Source organism: Pecten maximus, chromosome 5 (genome assembly GCF_902652985.1).
Source record: "Pecten maximus chromosome 5, xPecMax1.1, whole genome shotgun sequence".
In the NCBI taxonomy this organism is placed as follows: Eukaryota; Metazoa; Mollusca; class Bivalvia; order Pectinida; family Pectinidae; genus Pecten; species Pecten maximus.
Window position 1 is genome coordinate 27,394,570 of NC_047019.1, and position 23,784 is coordinate 27,418,353.

The 23,784-nt window shown below is 32.1% G+C and overlaps 1 protein-coding gene across 1 annotated transcript; it reads left to right on the forward strand.

The window, feature by feature from the left end:
- Positions 1-696: 696 nt before the first annotated feature.
- Positions 697-22,553, forward strand: LOC117327703 (adhesion G protein-coupled receptor L4-like). Its single transcript, XM_033884819.1, has 27 exons — positions 697-927; positions 4,525-4,597; positions 4,895-5,140; positions 6,738-6,938; positions 7,384-7,539; positions 8,123-8,230; positions 8,448-8,542; positions 9,066-9,254; positions 9,558-9,629; positions 10,030-10,141; positions 10,337-10,450; positions 10,780-10,843; positions 11,681-11,804; positions 12,092-12,150; positions 12,742-12,844; positions 13,581-13,684; positions 14,890-14,992; positions 15,918-16,068; positions 16,473-16,542; positions 16,706-16,772; positions 17,437-17,522; positions 17,882-18,008; positions 18,329-18,370; positions 19,456-19,533; positions 19,994-20,036; positions 20,984-21,036; positions 21,298-22,553. The coding sequence occupies exons 2-27, from the start codon at positions 4,540-4,542 to the stop codon at positions 21,355-21,357; spliced, it is 2,685 nt and encodes an 894-aa protein (XP_033740710.1). The 5' UTR covers positions 697-927; positions 4,525-4,539; the 3' UTR covers positions 21,358-22,553.
- The last annotated feature ends 1,231 nt before the right edge of the window (positions 22,554-23,784 follow it).

Here is a 23,784-nt window from a genome sequence, read left to right on the forward strand (position 1 = left end):
CTAGTTTTACATGACATTTTTGTCTGTCTAATTAGGCTCTTAATTTGAACTTAAATGAATTGTTCCATAACGAGAGTGTAATCTGTAGGACCGAACAGTTATTTAAAAGTTTAAATCCGTCGTAATAGCTACAATAATGACGTCATAACGAACATGGTATGGTTGGAATATACCGCTCCTTAAAACATGCATCTTTTACGTGACATAATCGTGTTATTGTAAATACATATTAGTGTTGGACGATACAATAGGATAATGGTGGTTTTTAATTAAAACAATATGATGTTATCATGAAATGTATGATATAGAATGTGTATTCTGTCCACTTGTACTTTAAGTCCATGTTTTGAACCAATAAATGATTTTAACTTATGTAGTCCATGCATCATGTCAAATAAGATCAATTTTTAGATCATTAAATATCAAAGATATGAAATCCCAGCACGATACGTTATGCTAGAATTCTGGTAATAAAAACAACAGGCTTTTCCGGTTGGATGGAAATACCTTTCTGTAAGTGTCAGAATAAAGTAAACATATTACAAGGGTAGGTATTATTTACTACCGGGGAACAGGTCACAAATTTAACAACTTTACATCCCAACCGCCGTCGACAAGATAATTGTGTTTACCTATAGTTCTAAATCATGTCATTGAGTGATATCTAAACTAATAAAGGCGTCGACGTAGGGCAGAGGAGCGTTAATAAACTGTGGAGGAATTATGGTGGTTTCTAAATACATACCCATGGACTAGTATGTTCCTTGATTTGTTTAGTTTCCTTGTAAAAAGCTGCAAAGTGAAAACAAGCTAAACGGACGTCAGATTTACACTGCAGAGAGGTTATAAATGTCTTGTATTTATTGAACGTGGATCAGGTGGACTCAAACATGCACTGAGTGACGACAATAATTGTCATTTCAACAGGTGAGTTATGTTAAATATTCATCATTATATCACTACAAAAGAAAAATATCATCTCATCATTATATCAACACAAAGTATATATCATATCATCATTATATCAACACAAAGTATATATCATATCATCATTATATCACTACAAAGTATATATAATATCAGCATTATATAACTACAAAGTATATCATATCATTATTATATCATAACAAAGAATATATAATATCATTATTATATCACTACAAAGTACATGTATACACAATATCATCATTATATCACATACAAAGTATATGTATATATAATATCATCATTATATTACTACGAAGTATATATCATATAATCATTACATCAACACAAAGTATATATAATATCATCATTATATCACTACAAAGTATACGTATATATCATATCATCAGTATATCACTGCAAAGTATATATCATATAATCATTATATCACTACAGAGTATATATAATATCATCATTATATCACTACAAAGTACATGTATATATAATATCATCATTATTTCACTGCAAAGTATATATCATATCATCATTACATCAACACAACGTATATATCCTATCTTCATTATATCACTACAAAGTATATCATATCATTATTATATCATAACAAAGTATATATCATACCATTATTACATTACTATAAAAGAACAACATTATATCACTGCAAAGCACAGCAATAGTATTAACGACATGTTGATAATATGCCCTTTAAGATAATGTTTATTAGTTTATGATGGTTTTGTCGCCGAAATCAAAACCGTTTACCCATACCATTAGTGATGCTATTCTAACAAAGGACAAAAGTCTACTAAAAAGCGCAGGATAATACAATCAAACTTCGTTATCCCGAGCTCTTATCAGTCCTAAACTCTCCTTTACTCGAGATAAAAATTCAGTTCTGACAGTTAAAATTCTATATACAAAATATATTCGGTTACCTAAAATATTTGGGATACCTAATTAGCTACTCGGGATACTTTTATTACTCTGAATTTCATGATCTAACTAACTTTGATGTAACGGGGTTGAATGGTACCTCGATTAGCTTGAAGTAAATATAATGTATAAGATTATTGATAATGACATCCTGAATAGTTTTGATTCTTAAGAAAAACATTACAAATAAATCAATATAATAGCAAATAGATGATGTGGACATTCTTTCGCGACATCGGTAAAACTAAGCCGAGATACAGACAAGGCATAGACAGACATATAGACGTAGACAAATGAAATGTGACTACTACTTATTGTATCTGAAGGGTTAAGGTATTTAGCCCCATCAACCTACACGTAAATCTAGGTCAAACTAACACGTAAATCTAGATCAAACCAACATTTAAATCTAGATCAAACCAACACGTAAATCTTAGTTAAACCAACACGTAAATCTAGGTCAAACCAAAATGTAAATCTCTGTCAAACGAACATTTAAATCTAGCTCAAACCAACACGTGAATCTAGGTCAAACGAACATTTAAATCTAGCTCAAACCAACATATAAATCGAGGTGAGACCAGCAATGGAGATAAACGGGGTATACGTAATGACAAGGCTATCTTTTTAACAGTCACATGGCCACTTTAAGGGATTTATAAATATTGGAAATAGAAGAATTAATAGATTGTTAAATTGGTAAAACATGTATCTAAAATAACACAGGATTATATTCAAATCTATAGAAAATATTTTCTGTCCTTGTGCGGCACGACGATCAATGAATTTAATGCTCAGCTGCATAACTGGTGTTTTCATTGCAACCACACATATCTCATTGGGGGGGAATGTGGAATCCTTAGGCTATTTATCAAAATCTCATTGGACGTGTTTATTTTCTCTTAGCGATATACGTGTATAATGTGTGAGGCGATGGAAGCCCGTGTGCATGTATGGTGGTCTCGGCTCTCCTTTTGAGAACATGACACTACAATTTGAAGTAGACTTGCACGAGGCTTACCGATAAAAGATGGCTACGCTGACATTTCCGTAGCTACCGCTATATCACTTTTTATACTTATTCAGGGCTTTCCTTAGATTTTTCTGTATCTAACATCTGGCCTCGTGCTATCGATTATTCATTTTCATTACGTTTTGTGAATACATGCATTGTTTTGTTATAAACTTTTAATACATATGCACCAAATATTAACATATTAAAGGAAATTTGATGAAGAATAGTTTCAGAATTTAGACGGAGAGTAACATAAATATTCAAGACATCCTTGTGGCGAAATAAAGAAAGAAATCAGGGCTGGAAGATAGAGTGGATAGTGTGATAGATATCATTTGATTATTCGACGTATCCAAGTTCAAAGTGAAGTCATCTAAAAAAAAACTTATATAGATCTCTTTCCAAAGAAATGATCGCGACAAAATTTAAACATCGTGTCTGGCCGCCAAATCTTACTCTCAGGATGAGATACCATTGTCAATAAACAGACCCATGAAGATTCCTCTGATTTACGTGGGTTTTGGATTTTCCCGGTACATTGATATTGTCAAATGGTCCTTATATTTGACTTTCACTTTACTTTTTTTAATTTAATTTTAAATATATCTGTATCGAAAATATGCAGAGGTCAGTGTAACTATTTCAATACCGGAATATGCAATGTTTTGATAGCATAAAAATGCCACATCGCAGTGTTTGTTTACAGAGTTTACTTTTAGAAACTCCTTGCAATAATACGTTAAATACCTGAAATGAAAGACCCACTATGTACAATGTACGTTTTTTTACGTAAATAACATGCATCTTTCAATGAGTCGTCATTACACGTAACGGTGTTAATAAATAAATTTATTACATGCATTTGTGATTGATTAAGTATCGTATCACATACTGTATGTTAGTGAATTAATTATTGCTAACTACGAAATAGCACTATGTAAAATAACTATAATAGATATTGTACGTCAAGTTGATAAAAGCAAGACCAGTCTACACTATAAAACCCTTTAATACTGTAGCATTTAGGTCGATCGTAAAGAAAAGCAATGTACCGTTATAAAAACAGAGCTACATTTGTACCACAGGTAAACACCCGGGGCTATGACCTGGCAGCGGTCGCTATGACTACGCACAGTGTCAAGCGATAGTCTGTACAGCTGTCGACACGGGTGACTTGCCCGACATTTTTCTCTCCTCGTGGTGAAAAAATCGTCCGGATTATCGGGGGAAATTTAGTAGTTGGCAAATGTCTTGTCGAAAGACACAACCACATCTACTACAAGATAGCTCTTAATATCATATTCCTGAGGTACGTAAATCGCCTCGGGTAGAAAAAGTGATTTTCTAGGGTTACAAAACTCTTACTAAATCTCTTTTATTTTATCTTATTCTATTTTATTTTATTTTATTGTTTTTTTTTTAAATTTTATTCTTTTGATGTTTGAAAGATAGCTAACTCAAGAGAAAGAAATACCATGTACAAAGAACATTTGTTGTGTCACCTCTGTATACTATGCGCGGTATAGTTATACATTAGGTTGTATATCAAGGTTTATGGTTTCTAGGGGAAGTATAATGAAAACAAATCAGCGATACATGGTCGAGGTTTATTCTGTGACATCTTTTAATTGCAGAGAAGAAAAATTGATATGAAGGTCGACCACATTTTGTTGTTTTTATTTTGGATGAAAGCCGCTAAAGGATTAGGTACTGTATGATTATCAGATTACTTACAACATTTCAATAAATAAAGAGGAAAATGAATGAACTTATTTCAACATATTTCAAATTTAACAACCTGAAACTCTCCTGAAAATCATTTAAAGATTAAAGTTTAAAAAGATTAATCGGTTAATAATTGTTGATAATTACATTAAATGATCATATATGTTACGTTATTATCTTTAAAGACGCATTTAAATGAAAATGTTATAAAAAAAAGTAGAGTTACAATCGGTCATATAATTGATAAGCCTGTTTCTGAAGAATGCATATTTTTTCTAGAGTGTCCAGGCGATGATATTGGCTCACCTCCCAGCAGCGTCTTATCTTCTGCAATTTACGAGGAAGGCGAGAGTGCATCACTGTTGTGTCGGTTTTTGGCACCTCCTGACTGTGGACCGATCACGTGGGAGAAAGTCACAGATCAACCTATCATTCCCTCTTCAAGGATAAAAATACATGACGTCACCAATGGGACAGGACTGTATTCAACACTTACAATCAACCCTGTATCCGTACGTGACGAGGGTATGCTATACATAGTGCATCGGGAAGAGGATAGGATAATGATCTCGTTCCACGTGGTTATATAACAATGACTATAGGGTTGAATTAATGATGGCTAGAGGGGTGAAATAACGATGGCTAGAGGGGTGAAATAACGATGTCTTTAGAGGTGAATATATTACGACTATAGGGGTGAAATAACGATGGTTAAAGGGCTGAAATAACAATGGCTTGAGGGGTGAATTTATGATGTCTATAGGGGGGAAATAACAAGGCTTGAGAGGTGAATTAATGATGGCTATAGGGATGAAATAACAAGGCTTGAGAGGTGAAGTAATGATGGCTATAGGGATGAAATAACAATGCCTGAGGGATGAATTTATAATATTATAGGGGTGAAATGACATGGATTCAGGAATGAATTATTGATGACTAGACGGGGTGAAATAACGATGGCTAGATGGATGAAATAACGATGGCTAGAGAGTTGAATTAATGATGATTAGAGGGGGTGTGAAATAACGATGGCGAGAGGGGTGAAATAATGATGACTAGAGGGGTGAAATAACAAGACTTGAGGGATGAATTAATGATGGCTATTGGGGTGAAATAACGATGGTTTGAGGGTTAAACTATTGTGGCTATAGGGGTGAAATAGCGATGGATAGAGGGGTGAATTAATTATGACTATAGGGATGAAATAACGTGATTTGAGGGGTGAATTAATGATGGCTATTGGGGTGAAATAACGATGGTTTGAGGGTTTAAATAACGATGGCTTGCAGAGCGTTTTCAAATCTTTAGATATTTTGACTAAACAAAGCCCAGCTCTGACTTTCTTAATCATGTGCTTATAATTCATTCAGACACTAAAAGATACCTTTTATTCAAACTTTAATTTTTTTCCTGCTGAAGAAATACCAGCCACGCTACCGGGAAAAACTACATTTAAGAAATTAATTCACACATATACCTATAACAGAAAGAATACTGATGACTAACTGGCTGATTATCAAGATACAACTTGACATTCATGAACGTTTTGTCTGTTAAATACCAGAAAATAGATATATTTATATTATCATCCTTCCCTAAACCACGTTTCTTCTCTCTTAAATGAATGATAACATTTTCTCTATAGTGTTCTTTATAAATCTTTGGAAAATACATGGCGCATTTACGTTACTCTTGTTTGTATGATTTAGCTAGAAAATTCGATCTATCTATTTAACCATTGAACCATTCCTGAAATATATGTTTTAAAATGTATGTGAAACTACTAAATTGTTTTCTGCTTACCTAACTATTCGCAGCGAAGGTAGTCCAACCAGAAGAAAAACAACTTTAAAAGGGGGAGGGGGACATTTGCTATGGTTTTGATTATTACAATAAATAATGTTGCAGGGTATTATTAAAGAAATACAGTTGACATAATATTTCAGAAAGGTATTATAAAAATCTCTTACCAACGTCATAAAATCAATGAGTAAAGAAAAATGGCCTCTATTCCCTTGGTATTAATTTTACTTTATAACGTAATATATTTTACATGTTGCATGAAATTATGTAACCGGATGATTTAAAATGTAAATGTTGTTTTTTTATACAATAAATCTAGGTCTGATATTTTGCCGCCTTCGTGGATCGTTATTTCTTCACAACATCGTTGTATTGCCACTCCCAGTGGTAGTTATTTCCCCTTTGTTCAAGGCTGCAGAAGAAGGAAGTGACGTCATCTTTATTTGTAACATCACAAATCAACAGCTTCGATTTGGGAATGCTACGTTCAAGTGGTGCCATGGTTCTAATACCCTTCAAAGTAGATATATTTATGTTATTGTTCACTCCTTCAAAACATTTGGTGTGTTTTTGTTTATTATGATTCAGGTTGAAAGATGTTAAAGGCATTCAAGTAGATAAAAAATTAAGTTACATCGTCAAATAAAAACGTCTCAATATATCAAACATATCTATTAAAATAAATGCATATGCTTAATTCGATAATGCAACGACAAAATTGTAGTTGTCTTTTTCATTATATTGGATGATACTTGGTGACAAAGGCAATGAAGAGTTTTTAAAATAAAATAATTCTTAATCCTGGAAACCGTGTTCAATATACATGAAGTACATGTGTAAAAACAAAAGAGCATAAAACACAAAATACATTTTGGAGAATTGCTTTGTAAAAAAATAAGAAAATCAATTAAGATTTGTAACGAACATTGTGCCGACCTAGTGCGAGTTTTATTCTACACTTTCAGATACGATGCACATTGATTTGAAGGGGTTATCAACGCTTCACTTGCATAGTGTTGCTTTTAAGGACAGAGGAAATTACAGATGTGGCCTGCAAGGTTACAATGACGCATGCGCAAGCATGAAACACGTCGGTATTTTAGAAGTATATAGTTTAGAAGGTAATTATCGAAAGGAGGATTAAACGTTTTTTTTTTATTATTTTTCATTTTACGCTTTCACTTTTTTCATCTCGCTGGCCTGGCGACACAAATGAAAGTCGTGCACTAATTTTCCATTTATTAGATTGGAGAAACTTTACATAATACATTAAAACACGTTGAATTCATAAACTGTTTTTCATATTTTCTTCCGGAAAAAAAACTATATCTTGCACGAAAGGCACACATATATACAGGAGTTATCCAGTTTGATAAAACTTATTCTATTTCGAAACCATGACATTAATTTGACTTCAACTTGAATTAAAATCTTCGTGTTGATGAAGCTGGAGACGAGTTGCTTGAACTTTGGTTAAACGACCTCTATGTCAGACTGTGTTCTCTGACGATATCCTGCCTTCCTTGGTATATCTGTAATAGCATGTTGTTTTTACACAACCGTGTCTCTCACTGTTTTTGTTAATGTATTGGTTGCAGTGATAGAAACTTGTTTTGTGCTGAATCTATGATTGATGAAAATTCCCTTTTATTCAGTGAGGAAAATGTCATTATCAGAATGTAGAATATTAGTGAACATTTTCAGGTACAATATTTTGTAAAGAAGAGTTTGATGGTAATGCCGGCCTTACCTGGATAGCAACACCTGCCGGGAACACCGTTATACAGCCTTGTAATATGTCCGCCTTTACAGGTATACAACATGCATTTGTGTAATAACATAATATGCTCGATTCGATGAGTTATTTGTGTTGGAGGTTTTTGTTTGGGAAAGCATTGTTTTTGTTTTCAAAGTAATAATCCGATTGAATATATATCTCTGTTTTGGTATCATACACATTGTAAATATTACGAGACAATAACATTTCTTTTGAATGATTTTACATCGTTGAAGTAATTTTGTGTTGAAGGTACTATTCAACGTCACTGTGGAATCAACGGCGTCTGGGGAATCCCTATAACAATAGACTGTGTCAGACAAGAGATTCATTCAGCACTTGAAGACGTACGAAATATCGAACTAAGTATCACTAAAGTTTACGTAATAAAAATTCAAAAGATACATGCAGCAAAATAATAATTTAGGCTTTGCGTACCTAATAATAATATTTCGCATATAAATAAGCTTCTCTTTTTTTCTCGTTTCATTAATTTACACAACGTTTATATAATATTTGTTCATTGAGGTAATTCATCATAACCATCATATTCGTTTATTCAGATAATTTATTATCACTAGATGTTCCTTCATCTAGATAATTGATTATCGCTGTTATATTCCTTCATTTAAAAAAATGATTATCATTATAATATTCCATAATTTAGGTGATTAATCATCACTACTATATTCCTTTATTTAGGTAATTGAATGTTATTATTATATTTCTTCATTTAGATAATTAATTATCACTATAATATCCATTCATTTAAGTAATTAATTATCACTATAATATCCATTCTTTTAGATTATTAATTATCACTATGATATCCATTCATTTAAGTAATTAATATCATTATTGATATTGAAGCTCATTTACCTGGAGACTACACCTGGAAATACGGAAGCGGTTATTGGAAGTGTTATATCCAGTATATCTAACATAACAGCAGATTCATATAGTTTGACCTCTGGTGACCTTAACACTACAACCACAGTTCTAGAAAAGGTGGTCAATATTATAACGAACACTGCTGAGACTGTCAGCGTCAATGAACAGGTGAGATATCCTGGTCTTTATACACGTCTACGTCACATCTAAAACATTATTAATTCTATTTTTTCAATCAAATATCCATCGAATAATGATAATTCTGCAAACTCATCAATTCGATATCAGTGATTGATAGTTGTACAGGAATACGTCGTAGACTATGTACTTAATATTAGATAATTAAGTACATATTCTTATGATTAATTATAAAAAAACACTACTTGTTCCTGTATTTATTTTCTGTGTAGGTTCGTGCTCTGATAATCTTCGGTATAAGATGTTTTATGATTAAAAACTTGATTCGTACAGGTGTTTGTCGGCATCATTGATGACATGCTTGCAGAAGACTATAAGAAAGCTTGGGGTGAAGTTAATGATAAGGTACAGTGAGGATGTTAGTAAAGTCTGATGAACTGAGACATAGCATCCTCCAAACATACACATTAAATGTCTGTTTCACATTCCAGTATTCACTTGATCCAATATATAACATATAATTGTGTATATTTTTTGGTTGTTTTCATATAAAACCTAATGGTTTAAGATAACGACAGTCATTTGAAAAAATTGAATCAATAATGTGAAAATCATTTTATCAATCTAATATTGGTAGAGTCGATAAACTTATGCTATAAAATATGATTAGCGTAGATAGAAAAGAGGATAGCAGACTAGATTTATTCTTTTAGAACTAATTCACATGTTGCATCATAAATAGTTTAGGTCGATATGTTTTTCGTGTAAAATGAAATATAATTATTATTATTTCTGTTTTGTTAAGAGTTCTGACGCAGTCGCCAGCAAAATAATGAAGATAATTGAAAGTTTTGGTGCCGCTGTAAGTCAAACACTGATCACAGACCGCCCTATAGTTATAAACGGAAGCAATATCAGTAAGTAGATGCTATGCTTTACGACATAAATCTGATAATCTTTTTATCTATTTTGTTGCTATTTTGCAGTCATAGATAATTGTTAATGGACTACAACTGATCGATTTAAACTGTACTCAAATGTCTTGTTTCCAATAAAAAATGGTTTAGATAACTTCTAAATACAAAACATGTAAAATGTACGTATACTTTAAGATGTGGAATTCAGACGAATTAACGCAACTACACCAATGATAACGTTTTATCCGGAGCAAACATTAAATGGTTCCGACGTTGGTATTTCCCTAAATCTGGAATCAGATTCTACAGGTATGTACATGTATACTGACAATAACTTGATGGCTTTTTAACATAAACAAAAATTTCAGAACACGTGTCTTGCAATGCATGAGTGTTAGGTCAAATGAATTATACCTGCGAAGGGGGTATATGTATTTACGTGGAAACGAAAGCAAGTACATACTAACAATGCTCCTGGCTTATCTATGGTGTATATTCTTGTGTTGTGGCAGAGTCTGTATTTTTCGTAAAGCGTAATGTTAAGTTATAAACTTCTTAAAAAAAGCGACGAACCCTGTTTCCGATGAATAGTTCCCCGTCAAATATTTTCTGTCATTGATATGTTTCATTTTTTGCAGGTAGCATTACATACACAGCTGCTTTTTATAGAACGATTTCAGAAATACTCCAACAAAGGAAAAAGTAAGTTTATTCTATAATCAACAAAATAAGGGTTAACATTTATAATATAATATAATTTAGTCATACAACATTTAGTTTATCAAAAAATACCGTTTGAAGGGATTAATTCTGAGAGTTCTAAACTCCAAGTATCACAAATATATGCCCCATTAATTTATATCGAAACATATTACATCATTCGTATCTAGAAAGGATTCTTTATTTCTTTCAGAAAAAAAAGTTTTTTCAGGGATGTGCTTTTTTTTTTTTTTAGAGAATATTCATCGAAAATGAACAATAAAGGTCCGCCAGTTGAATCTAATGTAATAATCAATGTGATCTTTTCCCAGTAAATAATCGTCTTCACCCTAGCAGTGTATTGCACAATTATATAAATGTATAATTAATTTTTCTTTGATTTCATGGTAAATACTCAAATGTGATTGGTCGAAAAATCCTTTTCATTTTCTATGAAAGAAATTCCGAGAATGGTGCGAAAAAATGTGACGTCACAATACGACAGTTGACGTTGCGTATTGATTTGAGAAAAAAAATCCATTTAAAACCAGTAAAATTGTACATAAAATATGTTTTAAATTAGAAAATAATTTTCAAAAATTAATTATAAGCGTTGATGTCAATTATTTGTTAGCTTCATCGGGGTATGAAACAATTTTTTTTTGCAAACTTCTACGCGGATTCATACAGTTTGCAAACAAAGTTTGTTTCATACCCCGATGGAACTAAAAAAAATGACATCAATGCTTAAACGAATTTCAGGTTCGAAAAAAACTGAATTATATATAAATAATGTCATAAAAAAAAGGAATTCACAAGCTATTTTGATGACTATTATAGTTATCGTGGCTTACCAGAGGTTGCTTCCGAGGTTATCTCCCTTTCTATTGGGTCCAGGATGAACACCAACCCTCTTCCCTCACCTGTCGTCCTTACGTTTGATACAGAGAAGTTAAAACAAAAGGTAAAGTTCTCAGGAAATATTGAAAAAATGGCCACGATTTTTATGAATATATATCTAAAGGTTGTACGACTGAGATATGTTCATCAACTTCAAAACTCTTCAGATGTAATGGTTGAAATAAAAGCAGTATGTGTTCTGTGATAAATGTTTGAACAAGTATCTGAATCTCTAATAGAATGCAAATAAACAAATGGTTCTGTTTGACTGAAAAAGAAACAACACAGTGCGTAACGAGAAGCTCACTTTGATGTAAATATTCTAAATGAAGTGTTTTGTTTTTCTTGTAGAACAACCTGTCTGACGATATCAAAACGAGATGTGTGTTTTGGGATTTCGGAATGAAACAGTTGTTTTTTTTTCTACCTGTTATTGCAATCTAGTATTAATTTTGAAATCAATAAACTGCATACACAAAACACGGGTATAGCAAATGTCTCTAAATATAAATATGCACTCACCATAAACATTTTATTTCATTTATATATATTATATTATTTGGCGAGAAAATCATTTGGATATTTAATACGCAATGGCATCGAACAAATAGATAATCTTCAAAAATAATGCATTCTAATATTTTTGATGTCTGCAATAATGAACCGGTCATTTCAATAACTAACACAATCACCACTAAGAAAAATGAACTGATTTTTTGTATCTTTTTATTTTCTTTCGACACGATCAAACGAAAATATGGCTTCATATACAAAGAACCTAGATAGATAAATATTATATATACGGATCCCGTATTTTACTACTCAGTCTTAGGACTACGCATTAACGAAGATTATAGAGATCTCAAATTAAACAAAATATACATTTTCATCAAAGAGTAGAACTTCAAATATCGTAATAAGTAAAGCTACATAACAATCAAATGGCGAACTATCACCAAGCATTTGTTACATCTCTTGAGTTGACTAAATATTTGTTTCAGATATCCGGCCTGGTCAAGCAATGGGTGTAGACGAGTAAACGAAACGTGTCAGTGTGACCATTTGACCAACTTCGCTGTACTTATGAGTCCCATACAAGTTTTGGTAGGTGGCGCCGTTGTTGTTACGGAAGTAGATAGTAAACATGAACTGAAATAAATCGGAACGAAAAAATGACAACAGGTTACACACAGAAACATTTGGGGGAATAAATAGATAAATCAATCAATCAATCAATCAAGATAATAAATAAATCACAGCATAAACTAAACTTTTGTAGTACTAGTAGGACACTAATGGTGCGTTACTTCTAGCCATACTGCTGTAGTCGTGAATTCAGTTTTGATAATGAAGGAGTATAGAGTCAAAACAACAGAAATGATATAGAGGTTGTATTTGATATATTTCTAGGTCTTTGTGTTTTCCAGTTATTATTGCAAAATAAAGAGATATTTTTCATCAGAAATGACACATAATTATTATCTTTTTGTCATTTAATGGGATCCCTTTCTGTTTTCTAGTCAGATTGGTGATATCTGCACAACAATACAATATCGATAAAAACATTTTTAATCATATGGGGAAAAAGAAATTTAATTGTCTTTTCTCGCCTTTAAAGAGCTAAGTTAAGCTAGCTGCTTTTACTCTGAGCATCGAGACTGAATTATTTGGTTTCTTTTTGTTTTTGTTTCTATTTTTTTTTTTTTTTTTTTTGTGGTTTTTTTTTTTTTTTTTTTTGGTTTTGCTCTTTGTTCTTCTATTCTATTTCAGCAATCCTTCACCCGAGTGTTAAGCGTATCAATTCTTGTAGTAATAGCAAACTGTTGGTTTTCTTGTATAGGATGAACTAACTCTGATCAGCCTCAAACTGATCACAATAGTTGGTTGCAGTATATCAGTGGTGGGGACAGTCTTGACCATACTCACCTACCTAGCATTGTGGAGGTAAGCACTTAATTCCTGAAAACGAAATAAATTGCAATAAAACACGTTATATACTGAAAGCTTTCCTCCCAACTAAACAATTTTAGTAACAGTTGATTCTAAAGATGAAGGTTTACGGGAATGTTTTTATGTTGAATAATCCCTGGTATGAGATTATTTCTACGCATGTATTTTTTCATCTTATACATTCTAAGGGAAGTGTTGTTTTGTTCTATATATTCTAAGGAAAGTGTTGTTTTGTTCTATACATTCTAAGGAAAGTGTTGTTTTTTCCTATAATTCTAAGGAAAGTGTTGTTTTGTCCTGTGCATTCTAAGAAAAGTGTTGTTTTGTTCTATACATTCTAAGGAAAGTGTTGTTTTTTTTTCTATAATTCTAAGGAAAGTGTTGTTTTGTTCTATACATTCTAAGGAAAGTGTTGTTTTTTCCTATAATTCTAAGGAAAGTGTTGTTTTGTTCTATACATTCTAAGGAAAGTGTTGTTTTTTCCTATAATTCTAAGGAAAGTGTTGTTTTGTCCTGTGCATTCTAAGAAAAGTGTTGTTTTGTTCTAGATATTCTAAGGAAAGTGTTGTTTTGTTCTATACATTCTAAGGAAAGTGTTGTTTTGTCCTATACATTCTAAGGAAAGTGTTGTTTTGTTCTATATATTCTAAGGAAAGTGTTGTTTTGTTCTATACATTCTAAGGAAAGTGTTGTTTTTTTCTATAATTCTAAGGAAAGTGTTGTTTTGTTCTATATATTCTAAGGAAAGTGTTGTTTTGTCCTATATATTCTAAGGAAAGTGTTGTTTTGTCCTATACATTCTAAGGAAAGTGTTGTTTTGTCCTATATATTCTAGGAAAAGTGTTATTTTGTCCTACACATTCTAAGGAGAGTGCTGTTTTGTCCTATACATTCTAAGTAAAGTGTTGTTTTGTCCTATACATTCTAAGTAAAATGTTGTTTTGTCCTATACATTCTAAGAAAAGTGTTATTTTGTCCTATACATTCTAAGAAAAGTGTTATTTTGCCTATGCATTCTATGGAAAGTGTTGCTTTGTCCTATACATTCTAAGGAAAGTGTTGTTTTGTCCTATACATTCCAAGTATATGTTGTTTTTACCTGTGTATTTTCCAACATATGTTTTTGTATCCTATATGTTTTTCCATGTGTTGTCTTATGTATTCCCGGAAATATTTTGCTTCATTGTATTTATTCTCAGGTATGTGAAGAATGATCGGGGACGATTGCTGATGAACCTTTGTGTAGCTTTGACTGTAGCTTATGTACTGTTTCTAACTGGAATAGACAGAACCCAAAATGACGTAAGAATCAACTATTATCGTTTTTGTAGATATTGTGAGAGGAAGCCATGTGACTATGTCAGATATACTACAGATACTATTTAATACAGACCGTACGCAACATGACCGTTTACTTTGTGTTGTTGTCCTTCTGGTCCTGATGGTGAAAAAGAGCAAATATATCAATTAAATACACACTTCTCGTTGTTTAATGATTATATCGATTCAATACCACATATCGGTCCTTTTTCAGTAAGAACGTCTGTTGATCTTGTTCATACTTACAACAATATACTTATTGTTCCACTTTCAAAACGCATCATATAGATTCGAAGTATAATGCATACATGAACATGAATTCAGTGTCCGGACTACCCAAGATCAGATATACACACGCTGACCAAACCAGCACAGTTGTACTGTACACAGAACTCACGTTGTTTATTTACTAATGGAGCTTTTCGGAATTCATAATCATATAAATAATTGGCGCAAACTTAAAACATATGTTGTCTGAGGCGACGTGCAAAGCGCAGACGTAACCTAGATACATACGTCGTAAAGTTGGCTACATATTATTATCATGTGGCATGAATTGATCTTAAATCTGTGAATACAATGCAAATTACCATAGCATCACAAAATGCAAATATTAAATAATGTCCTTAGATATTAATGATATTTGTATTCAATATATCCAAGAGCGAAATGAATTTACAACTACCGCAGACCCTATTAAATAGTAAATACTTGATTGTTTTTCATTTTTCTACAAATTCCTTAAAGGTTCCATCCAATTGGAAATTTAAATATAACACTCATTCGTCTAAAAGAAAAAAAAAAAACCCGTTTCCTTCAAATCTTATTCTCTGTAATCGAATTTTGATTATTGAGTTTTCTTCTCTCCTGGAATGATGTGAAAAAAACAACAACATGTATTTGACAGGCTGTGTGTACCACGATAGCGGCACTATTACACTATTTCTTTCTGGCGACATTTTGTCTGATGCTGGCCGAGGGTATTATACTTTTGATGTCAGTCACAATCGTATTTTACTCCAAATCCAAACTTAAATGGCTTCTAGCATTCGGATGGGGTGAGTACAGATGTGTTGAACTTAAATCAGTACATACAACATGTACATCATGTTCTGTTTGATTTCCGTATGGCATTCTATTGATTTTTGGCATGTTTCTATACATTTGAAATGTTTCGACATTGACGTTATTTTTTTCTACGTAAAATTGTATTAATTTCACAAAAGTGCTAGAAATTTCCACTCATTATTATTTTTCAATCTCTCAGGAATCACACTTAGACTGACGTTTCTTTCGATTGGGCAAATTCTCTATGTCTCGATGGTAGCAATCAGCTAAAATCTTAAAAGGGTATTACTTGTGAGGGTTCAATAGTAACAACTCATTTACACTCCACGATATTTATTATAAGTGTTCAGAAAGTATCATGAATATGATATATAAAACATTGTACGATTCACAGGTTCTCCAGCAATTATTGTTGGCATTACAATAGGAATAACACATGGCGAGGAATACCATTCACAGTACCAGTGAGTTACTTTATACATATCATATTCATTGAACAGACTATATGTGTATATATACTGTATATAAGTTGAAGTTTAAACAGATCTGCCTTTTAAATAAAATAATATATATTGCTTGATTTTCGCAATTTTAAGTACGTTATTATTAAGTTAATGATCATTTCAGTTGTTGGCTTACCCTCTCCAATGGTGTTCTGTATTCTTTCGTGGGTCCAGCGATTGCGATAATTCTGGTAGGTATTTTAGATATATATATATGAATAATTAAAGTAGTCAATTATCGTAAAAAACGAGAGTAAATGGGGAAAAAAGGAAAGACAATTATTGATGTGAATGCATAGAAAAAACATTATGACATTTCCCGGATAAGCCAGTTTTGTATCGCTTCAATAAATAATAGAACTAAGGAAAGTACGTAAAAAGACAACAAAGAAGAAGCCAATATGAGCTTTTAATGGAAGAAAAGGAGTATGGTGAAATATATATAATAACAAAAATGAAATTCGACATAAATCTTTCGCAAAGACCGGATACCTTCATCAGCGTATGTAATCAGCAGTAAATTAGTGCTGTACAGGAAACATTTAAGGAGAAATTATCAACTTGATATCAAATTCTGCATTTGATAAAAATGACACCTCATTAATAAGGTATTGCAGCAAATGTCCCTGGTGCTTGTAAATAAAATCCTTTCACTTTGGATCCCTATATTTCCGGTATTTTTGTATATTTGATGATTTTTTGTCTTTGACATTAGTTCGAGTTGTCATTTATTGGTCAATTTATGATTTGGAGGGGATCTCTCCAATTATTGTTTTATTTACTCCCTATTTTGTTTAAAAGATATAATTATTAATACATATGTACAATGTACATACATTATTGTGTTGTTCACAGGTGAACATTGCAGTTATCGTTCGCGTTCAAAAAGCCATTTACTCGTCACATTTTATTGTAACGAAAACACAAAGACAAAAAATAATGTAAGTACCATAACACGCATTTGCGTATATAGTATATCGCTCAATTTCAGTGATTCATTCATCCAAATATGACACCTCATATTATTATAAAGGGATATACATACAAATTACATTCAATAATGTTTCATTTCATTTCATTACAAAAGCCGATATATATTGAATGACGATTCCAAAACATGAAATATCATGTTTTGAAATATTTCCCAGATGAAACTGCTTTGATTATAATGCACATAGCAAAATCGTAATGTCTTCCATGGTCAGTGCCAATAATACACTATGTTGGACTTTTTTCATGTTGTCTATCTTTGTCAAAATCGTTCTAATACATAATTGACAAATCACTCTTCTGATCAAAGGACTGGCGTAAGGAGCATATCAATATTACTTCCGGTTTTGGGGGTCACTTGGTTGTTTGGAATACTAGCAGTGAATGCCGATTTTGTCCTGTTCCAGTATGTGTTTGCAATAGCAAACTCATTGCAAGTAAGATGCCAGAGATAGCATAGTTAAATTGATAAAAAAAGTTAAATTGATAAAAAAAGTTAAATTGATAAAAAAAAAATTAAGAAGATACAATCTTATAGAAAAAATGTAACATTTCTTTGTCAATTGTGTCATGAATGAAGTGATATATAATATTACGAAACTGTCATAAAATTCAATTGTAATGACAGTTTTAGGAGGTTTCGAAATACCATTCTCAGCAATGCTTAATAATTTAATATTTGAATTAAATGATCAAATGGAATAAGGAATCGAAGTTCTTTATTTGATAATTCTATAAACCTGCACTATCTTTTCAGGGCTTCTTCATATTCCTGTGTTACTGTGTATTCAGTGTGCCGGTAAGTGTCTCATCCATAGCCCATACATTATAATATATACTAAATTAAAGATGATTTATACCCCTTGCAATTAAATAAGTCCGTCTATTTGTCTAGGATATGTTGTCCAGTATTCTCCTCCTAAAGTAAGTATCACCTATCCAATTAGGTTGGACATCTAGGTATTACTCTTAAGGATTTATTTCCCTTTGTTGAACATTCTTGGTTGATAACTGTTCTTAAACTCATAAGGCAGATCCGACCAATACTGGTAACAATCAGTCTACAGTGTAACTGTACAATTTTATCAGATTTATAACATTGTTACTCGATCAAAGATATCTGATTGGTCAGAAACATTTATTCATATTTTACTAGATCAGATAATTTTGATTGGTAAAAAACATTAATTCTTAGTGTCAGAGATATTTTACTTTTTTTTTTTTCCAAATCCGAAATATACATTCAAGAGGTACCGAGAACTGGGCATACAAAATAATGCCACTGTACGTATACTGTACGTGTGAATGCTTGCCTCTTATAGATCAATATGATTAATTGATCAATTGTAACAAAAGTTGGTATTTATGACAGATACAACATATTACACATCTATTTCTGTATCGTTACGATTGTGATCAAAATAGAGATATATGTTTGACTGGCTATAAAGCCTGTGTTATCTTATTTGTTTCGTGGATTTTAAAGATAATTAGTTATGACATGTAATACTACAAATACTACATGATATACATTGGTCGTTGGTAAACATTTAAGCATTTATTAATCTGAAAATTTACGATAACATCTGTTAACAAAGCAAGGGCCTATTATTGGTTAAAATGCTGAAAAGCTAGTTTTCCTCTGGAAAACTGCGCCAGCTGGTGATTATCATTTGTTGTTGTTTGATGGAGTACTGTTTTTTTTTTTATTATAAAAAAGTTATTGCGATATGTACTTACGATTGGGTCGCTCCCCAGGAGACCACTCATCGGAGGTAGACAAGTCTGTGTACACAGGAAGTCATAGCGTTTAACTTAACGTGATCGATTCTTTATTTCTTTTTTATATTTATGGCTGATTGTGTCTGATTGTATGACACACAGATTCGACGAGCGATGGAGAGAAGGATCAAAATGTTAACTTTTGGTGCATCCTCATCAAAAGACGATTACAAGCTACAGGTAACATTATACAAAACAAGACAGTGTAGGTAATGTTATACAAAACATGGCAGTACAGGTAATGTTATACAAAACATGACAGTACAGGTAATGTTATACAAAACATGACAGTACAGGTAATGTTATACAAAACATGACAGTACAGGTAATGTTATACAAAACATGACAGTACAGGTAATGTTATACAAAACATGACAGTACAGGTAATGTTATACAAAACATGACAGTACAGGTAATGTTATACAAAACATGACAGTACATGTAATATTATACAAAACATGACAGTACAGGTAAAGTTATACAAAACATGACAGTACAGGTAATATTATACAAAACAGAACAGAACATGTAACGATGTACAAAACCTAAATCATGATCATAAGCATAATAATGCATTTTATGGAATTGCTTGCAAAAGACTATTTTTATATTTTCAATAAGTATTTTTTTGCGTTGACAGGTTATCAAGACCAAACCCACCAACTTCACGGCAGCCAAAAACGGTATGTATGCTCTCTCTCTCTCTCTATATATATTTTTCAACCTGATAATATTTTCTCTGAAATCTGGCCATCATTTTACTGATGAATATCGTAGATCCTATGACTTTTAACTTATAACATGATTAATAGGTGATTAATCACATATTGTGTACTTGAAGTAAACGTTTAATTTAATGGTATACTCCATGTAAGGATGGTAATAAGAACTCACTTAATTTACAGGAAAAGCTCTGGATAATCTACTATCATTTCTTACACTTAATCGTGTTTTCTTCCCTATTCCTTGATATAAAAAATTTTCATCATGATATGATACCTCCAGTCAAATTTCAACGCATATATACAACTTTTAAGCATTTACACGTATACCTATTTTACTTGTATATGAAAGTATATATCTAAATAGACATATCCCATTTTGCCCGAGTATGGACACCGGCTTCTCGAAATGTAAATTAAACAAAATCTCATACATTACATTTTTAACAGGTTTTGATGCCGCAAGTATGATGTGCAACATGTACATGTTTGATAGCACAGTGACTTTGCAATAATACTCAATCCATATATGCATTGCACACAGGTGTGAATGTGTACAGGTCTAATAGATATCCATTGTTAAAACGAGCCTATCACGTACACCCTTCATCTAAGAAAACAAGTTTACTCCCGAAAATGCCAGGGCATGGTACAACGGCAAGAAGTACTATCATACATTTAAGGAAAAGACTTTCAAAAAAGTTATAAAACAAGAGGAGAATAATATTTAAAAAAAAAATTATGTTATTATTTGTCTAATAATTTGCATACACATGGAGTCGTTCGGTACTGAGAGAAATAACAAAAAAGACCTACATTTCAAGCGATCAGCTTTCAGCCTTCACATGGCCCTTCAGGTTTATTTTATATACATAGAGACAAATGGACTTTATTTTATAATTTTACAGTGCTGACAAATGGAGTTCCGACACCCTTTAAAAAAGCAGCAAGTTATCAACAAGTATGTATTGTAATTTATCTACATATATTTATATAATATGGTATATGGCTGTGTCCACTTTATTCGTCTGTTATTTATTACCGTTTAAAGTCACTTCTGAAGCATGTGCTTTAAATGTATAACTTGTAACATGAAACATAATCATAACCAAAACGCTAAATATTATATCTAATTGTTGTTGGTATCTTGTTATGTTATGATGTATGCTTTTAACATACACTGATTTTACATCATGGGAATTCGTGTTATCAATTTTTACAGGCAAGCACGATCAGACGTTTTAATTCATTCACTGCCTTTCCTAATACGGGCTCCAGATGATACTGAATAATATTATCCACACCTGTTACTGCTTTTCCTTATACGGACTCCAAGAAGTGCCGACGAACTCCACATTTGTCCCTGTCTTTCCGAAGAAAGGTCCCAGAAGATGCTGAAGAATTCCGCATCTTTTACTGACTTGCCTAATAAGGGCTGTTCATAATACCGACGAATTCCACATCATTTACTGACTAGCCTAATAAGGGCTGTTCATAATACCGACGAATTCCACATCATTTACTGACTAGCCTAATAAGCGCTGTACATAATACCGACGAATTCCACATCATTTACTGACTTGCCTAATAAGCGCTGTACATAATACCGACGAATTCCACATCTTTTACTGACTTGCCTAATAAGGGTTTCAGTTTATGCTGGCTAAGTCTTCAGAAAGGTGTGATATGAATATATAATATGCACTAAAATGATAATGATATTATTTTACTGATCAAATAAACAACCTTGAAGTCAGCAATTTGATAAATCCTCTGGTTTTCAGTTTAAAAATGATACTTCATCATACACCAGATAACAGCTTATCATTTACTCCATTCAATTACTATAGATAAAGAGATTATATAATAACTTTCCTCCCTCTCTTGATTTATACACTTACATATGTACTTTCATAATTGATCATTTTCCTTGCACTACTGTACAGTCAATAGCAATTGTTTCAAGTAGTCCATTTAAATGACCTCCATATTTGTGGTAGTGATTAACATCACTATAACATTTCGTCATATATTACGTTAGATTTGTACAGTTGCTGGGATGAGGGTACATACTCGACGTTATCATACATACTGATTATTCAGGCTGATATATATGAGTCACCGTATTGTAAATAAAATGATATGTATGGGGTTTCTTCGTGGATAGCAAACGCATTTTGATTCATATCATATTTCGATCACACAAGTTAATTTTCATTTTCGTATACATTAAGGTTTACAAAAAGAAAATGACGTATATTAAACTTTTATTCAACTATCGACTGTTTTATAGAATTATGATATTACAATTTGAAATATATTATCCAATAATCCGTCTATCCATATTGAGTCACCGTACATATGACATTTTTCAGTCTTTGTAAATAACTACGTTATTGTGAATTTGTATGGAGACCGTATCGTGACATTTTGTCCCCTGAACTAAGGCATATAATAAAATTAATTTATATACCGATATATTGTCTTGATATTTTCCTATTTTTACATTTGTTAGTATAATACAAACATTCATCACCTCACAAAATACCGACTCAAGTCTCTGTGTGTGTGTGTTTGTTCGTCTGAGTCAGATTCAGACCATTATCATACAAAAGGATATGTTCTACTTAATCAAGATTACACAGGCATGTACCCCATCTGAAATAAAACATGGAATAAATCAAAACCTTTTTGACATGACATTTAAACGCTTTACGTTTTAAAAACGTTAAATGAATACAATGCATGTAAAATACTTCAATACATTTTCAACATGTTTATTGATGATAGTTCTTAAATAAAAATCAAAAGCTAGAATATATTGGCGGTTCAGTTAAAATAATTGTGCATCATTTGATTAACCATATATTCATGGTAAATATGAACGCAATGTGGTTGACAGACAAATAGAATGACGCGAACCCCTGACGTTAGATTGGACAAAAGGGGACAAATGACGTGGCAATTTAGCACATTCATGCAGATGCATTTTAGATTAACATTAACTCAAATAGACTTGGTACGATATTCAAAGCTTTAAATTCATAAATAAAACATGAAACAAGCTATAGTGACGACTCTGGATTTCGACAATGCAAGATCATAAGTGAGAAGCTCTGTGTTTTATTATAAGCATGCCTCGTGCTGAGATTGCAAATACACGTCACATCCGGAACGTAGCGGACAGGTTAAGGTTATCAAAGTGAATGATAGAATGCGGACATGCTACAGGATCCCCAGTCCTCCGATTACTGTTCATGCGTCAAGTATTTGACATGAGAGAGATAGGAAGTAAAGATATCTCCATTATCTTGTTGACATTTAAAGCAATAGAAGATAATCCTCCCTAGACAAACATAAATATTTATTGAATAGGAATGACGAATTATAAGTCAAAAGTATCACAACGCTGCTTTACAATCGTTTCAGTGACTCCAACCAAACAAAAAGTATTCAGCGTTAGTTGCAGGCATAATAGTTTTTTGGAGCTAAAATATGTAAGTTTTAAAAAAAAAATCTTTTTATCATAGTTCATTAAATAATCACCTCAGACGATAAAACTTGTTCAGCATTATCGAATCCGATTCATGTTTTCTGTTCACAACATGGAAAAAATTGTCCGTGCCTGAGCTCCTGCTAACACTAGATAGTCTTAGTTGAGGTTTGGTTTCACATACACTGACCTAATGCTATTCTCAACTTAGATTAG

Coding starts and splice junctions, on each gene's coding strand:
- LOC117327703 (XM_033884819.1), top strand. CDS start 4,540: ATGAAGGTCGACCACATTTTGTTGTTTTTATTTTGGATGAAAGCCGCT. Junction 11,805..12,091: donor CAGAGAAGTTAAAACAAAAG/GTAAAGTTCTCA, acceptor TTTTTCTTGTAG/AACAACCTGTCTGACGATAT. Junction 12,151..12,741: donor TGGGATTTCGGAATGAAACA/GTTGTTTTTTTT, acceptor TATTTGTTTCAG/ATATCCGGCCTGGTCAAGCA.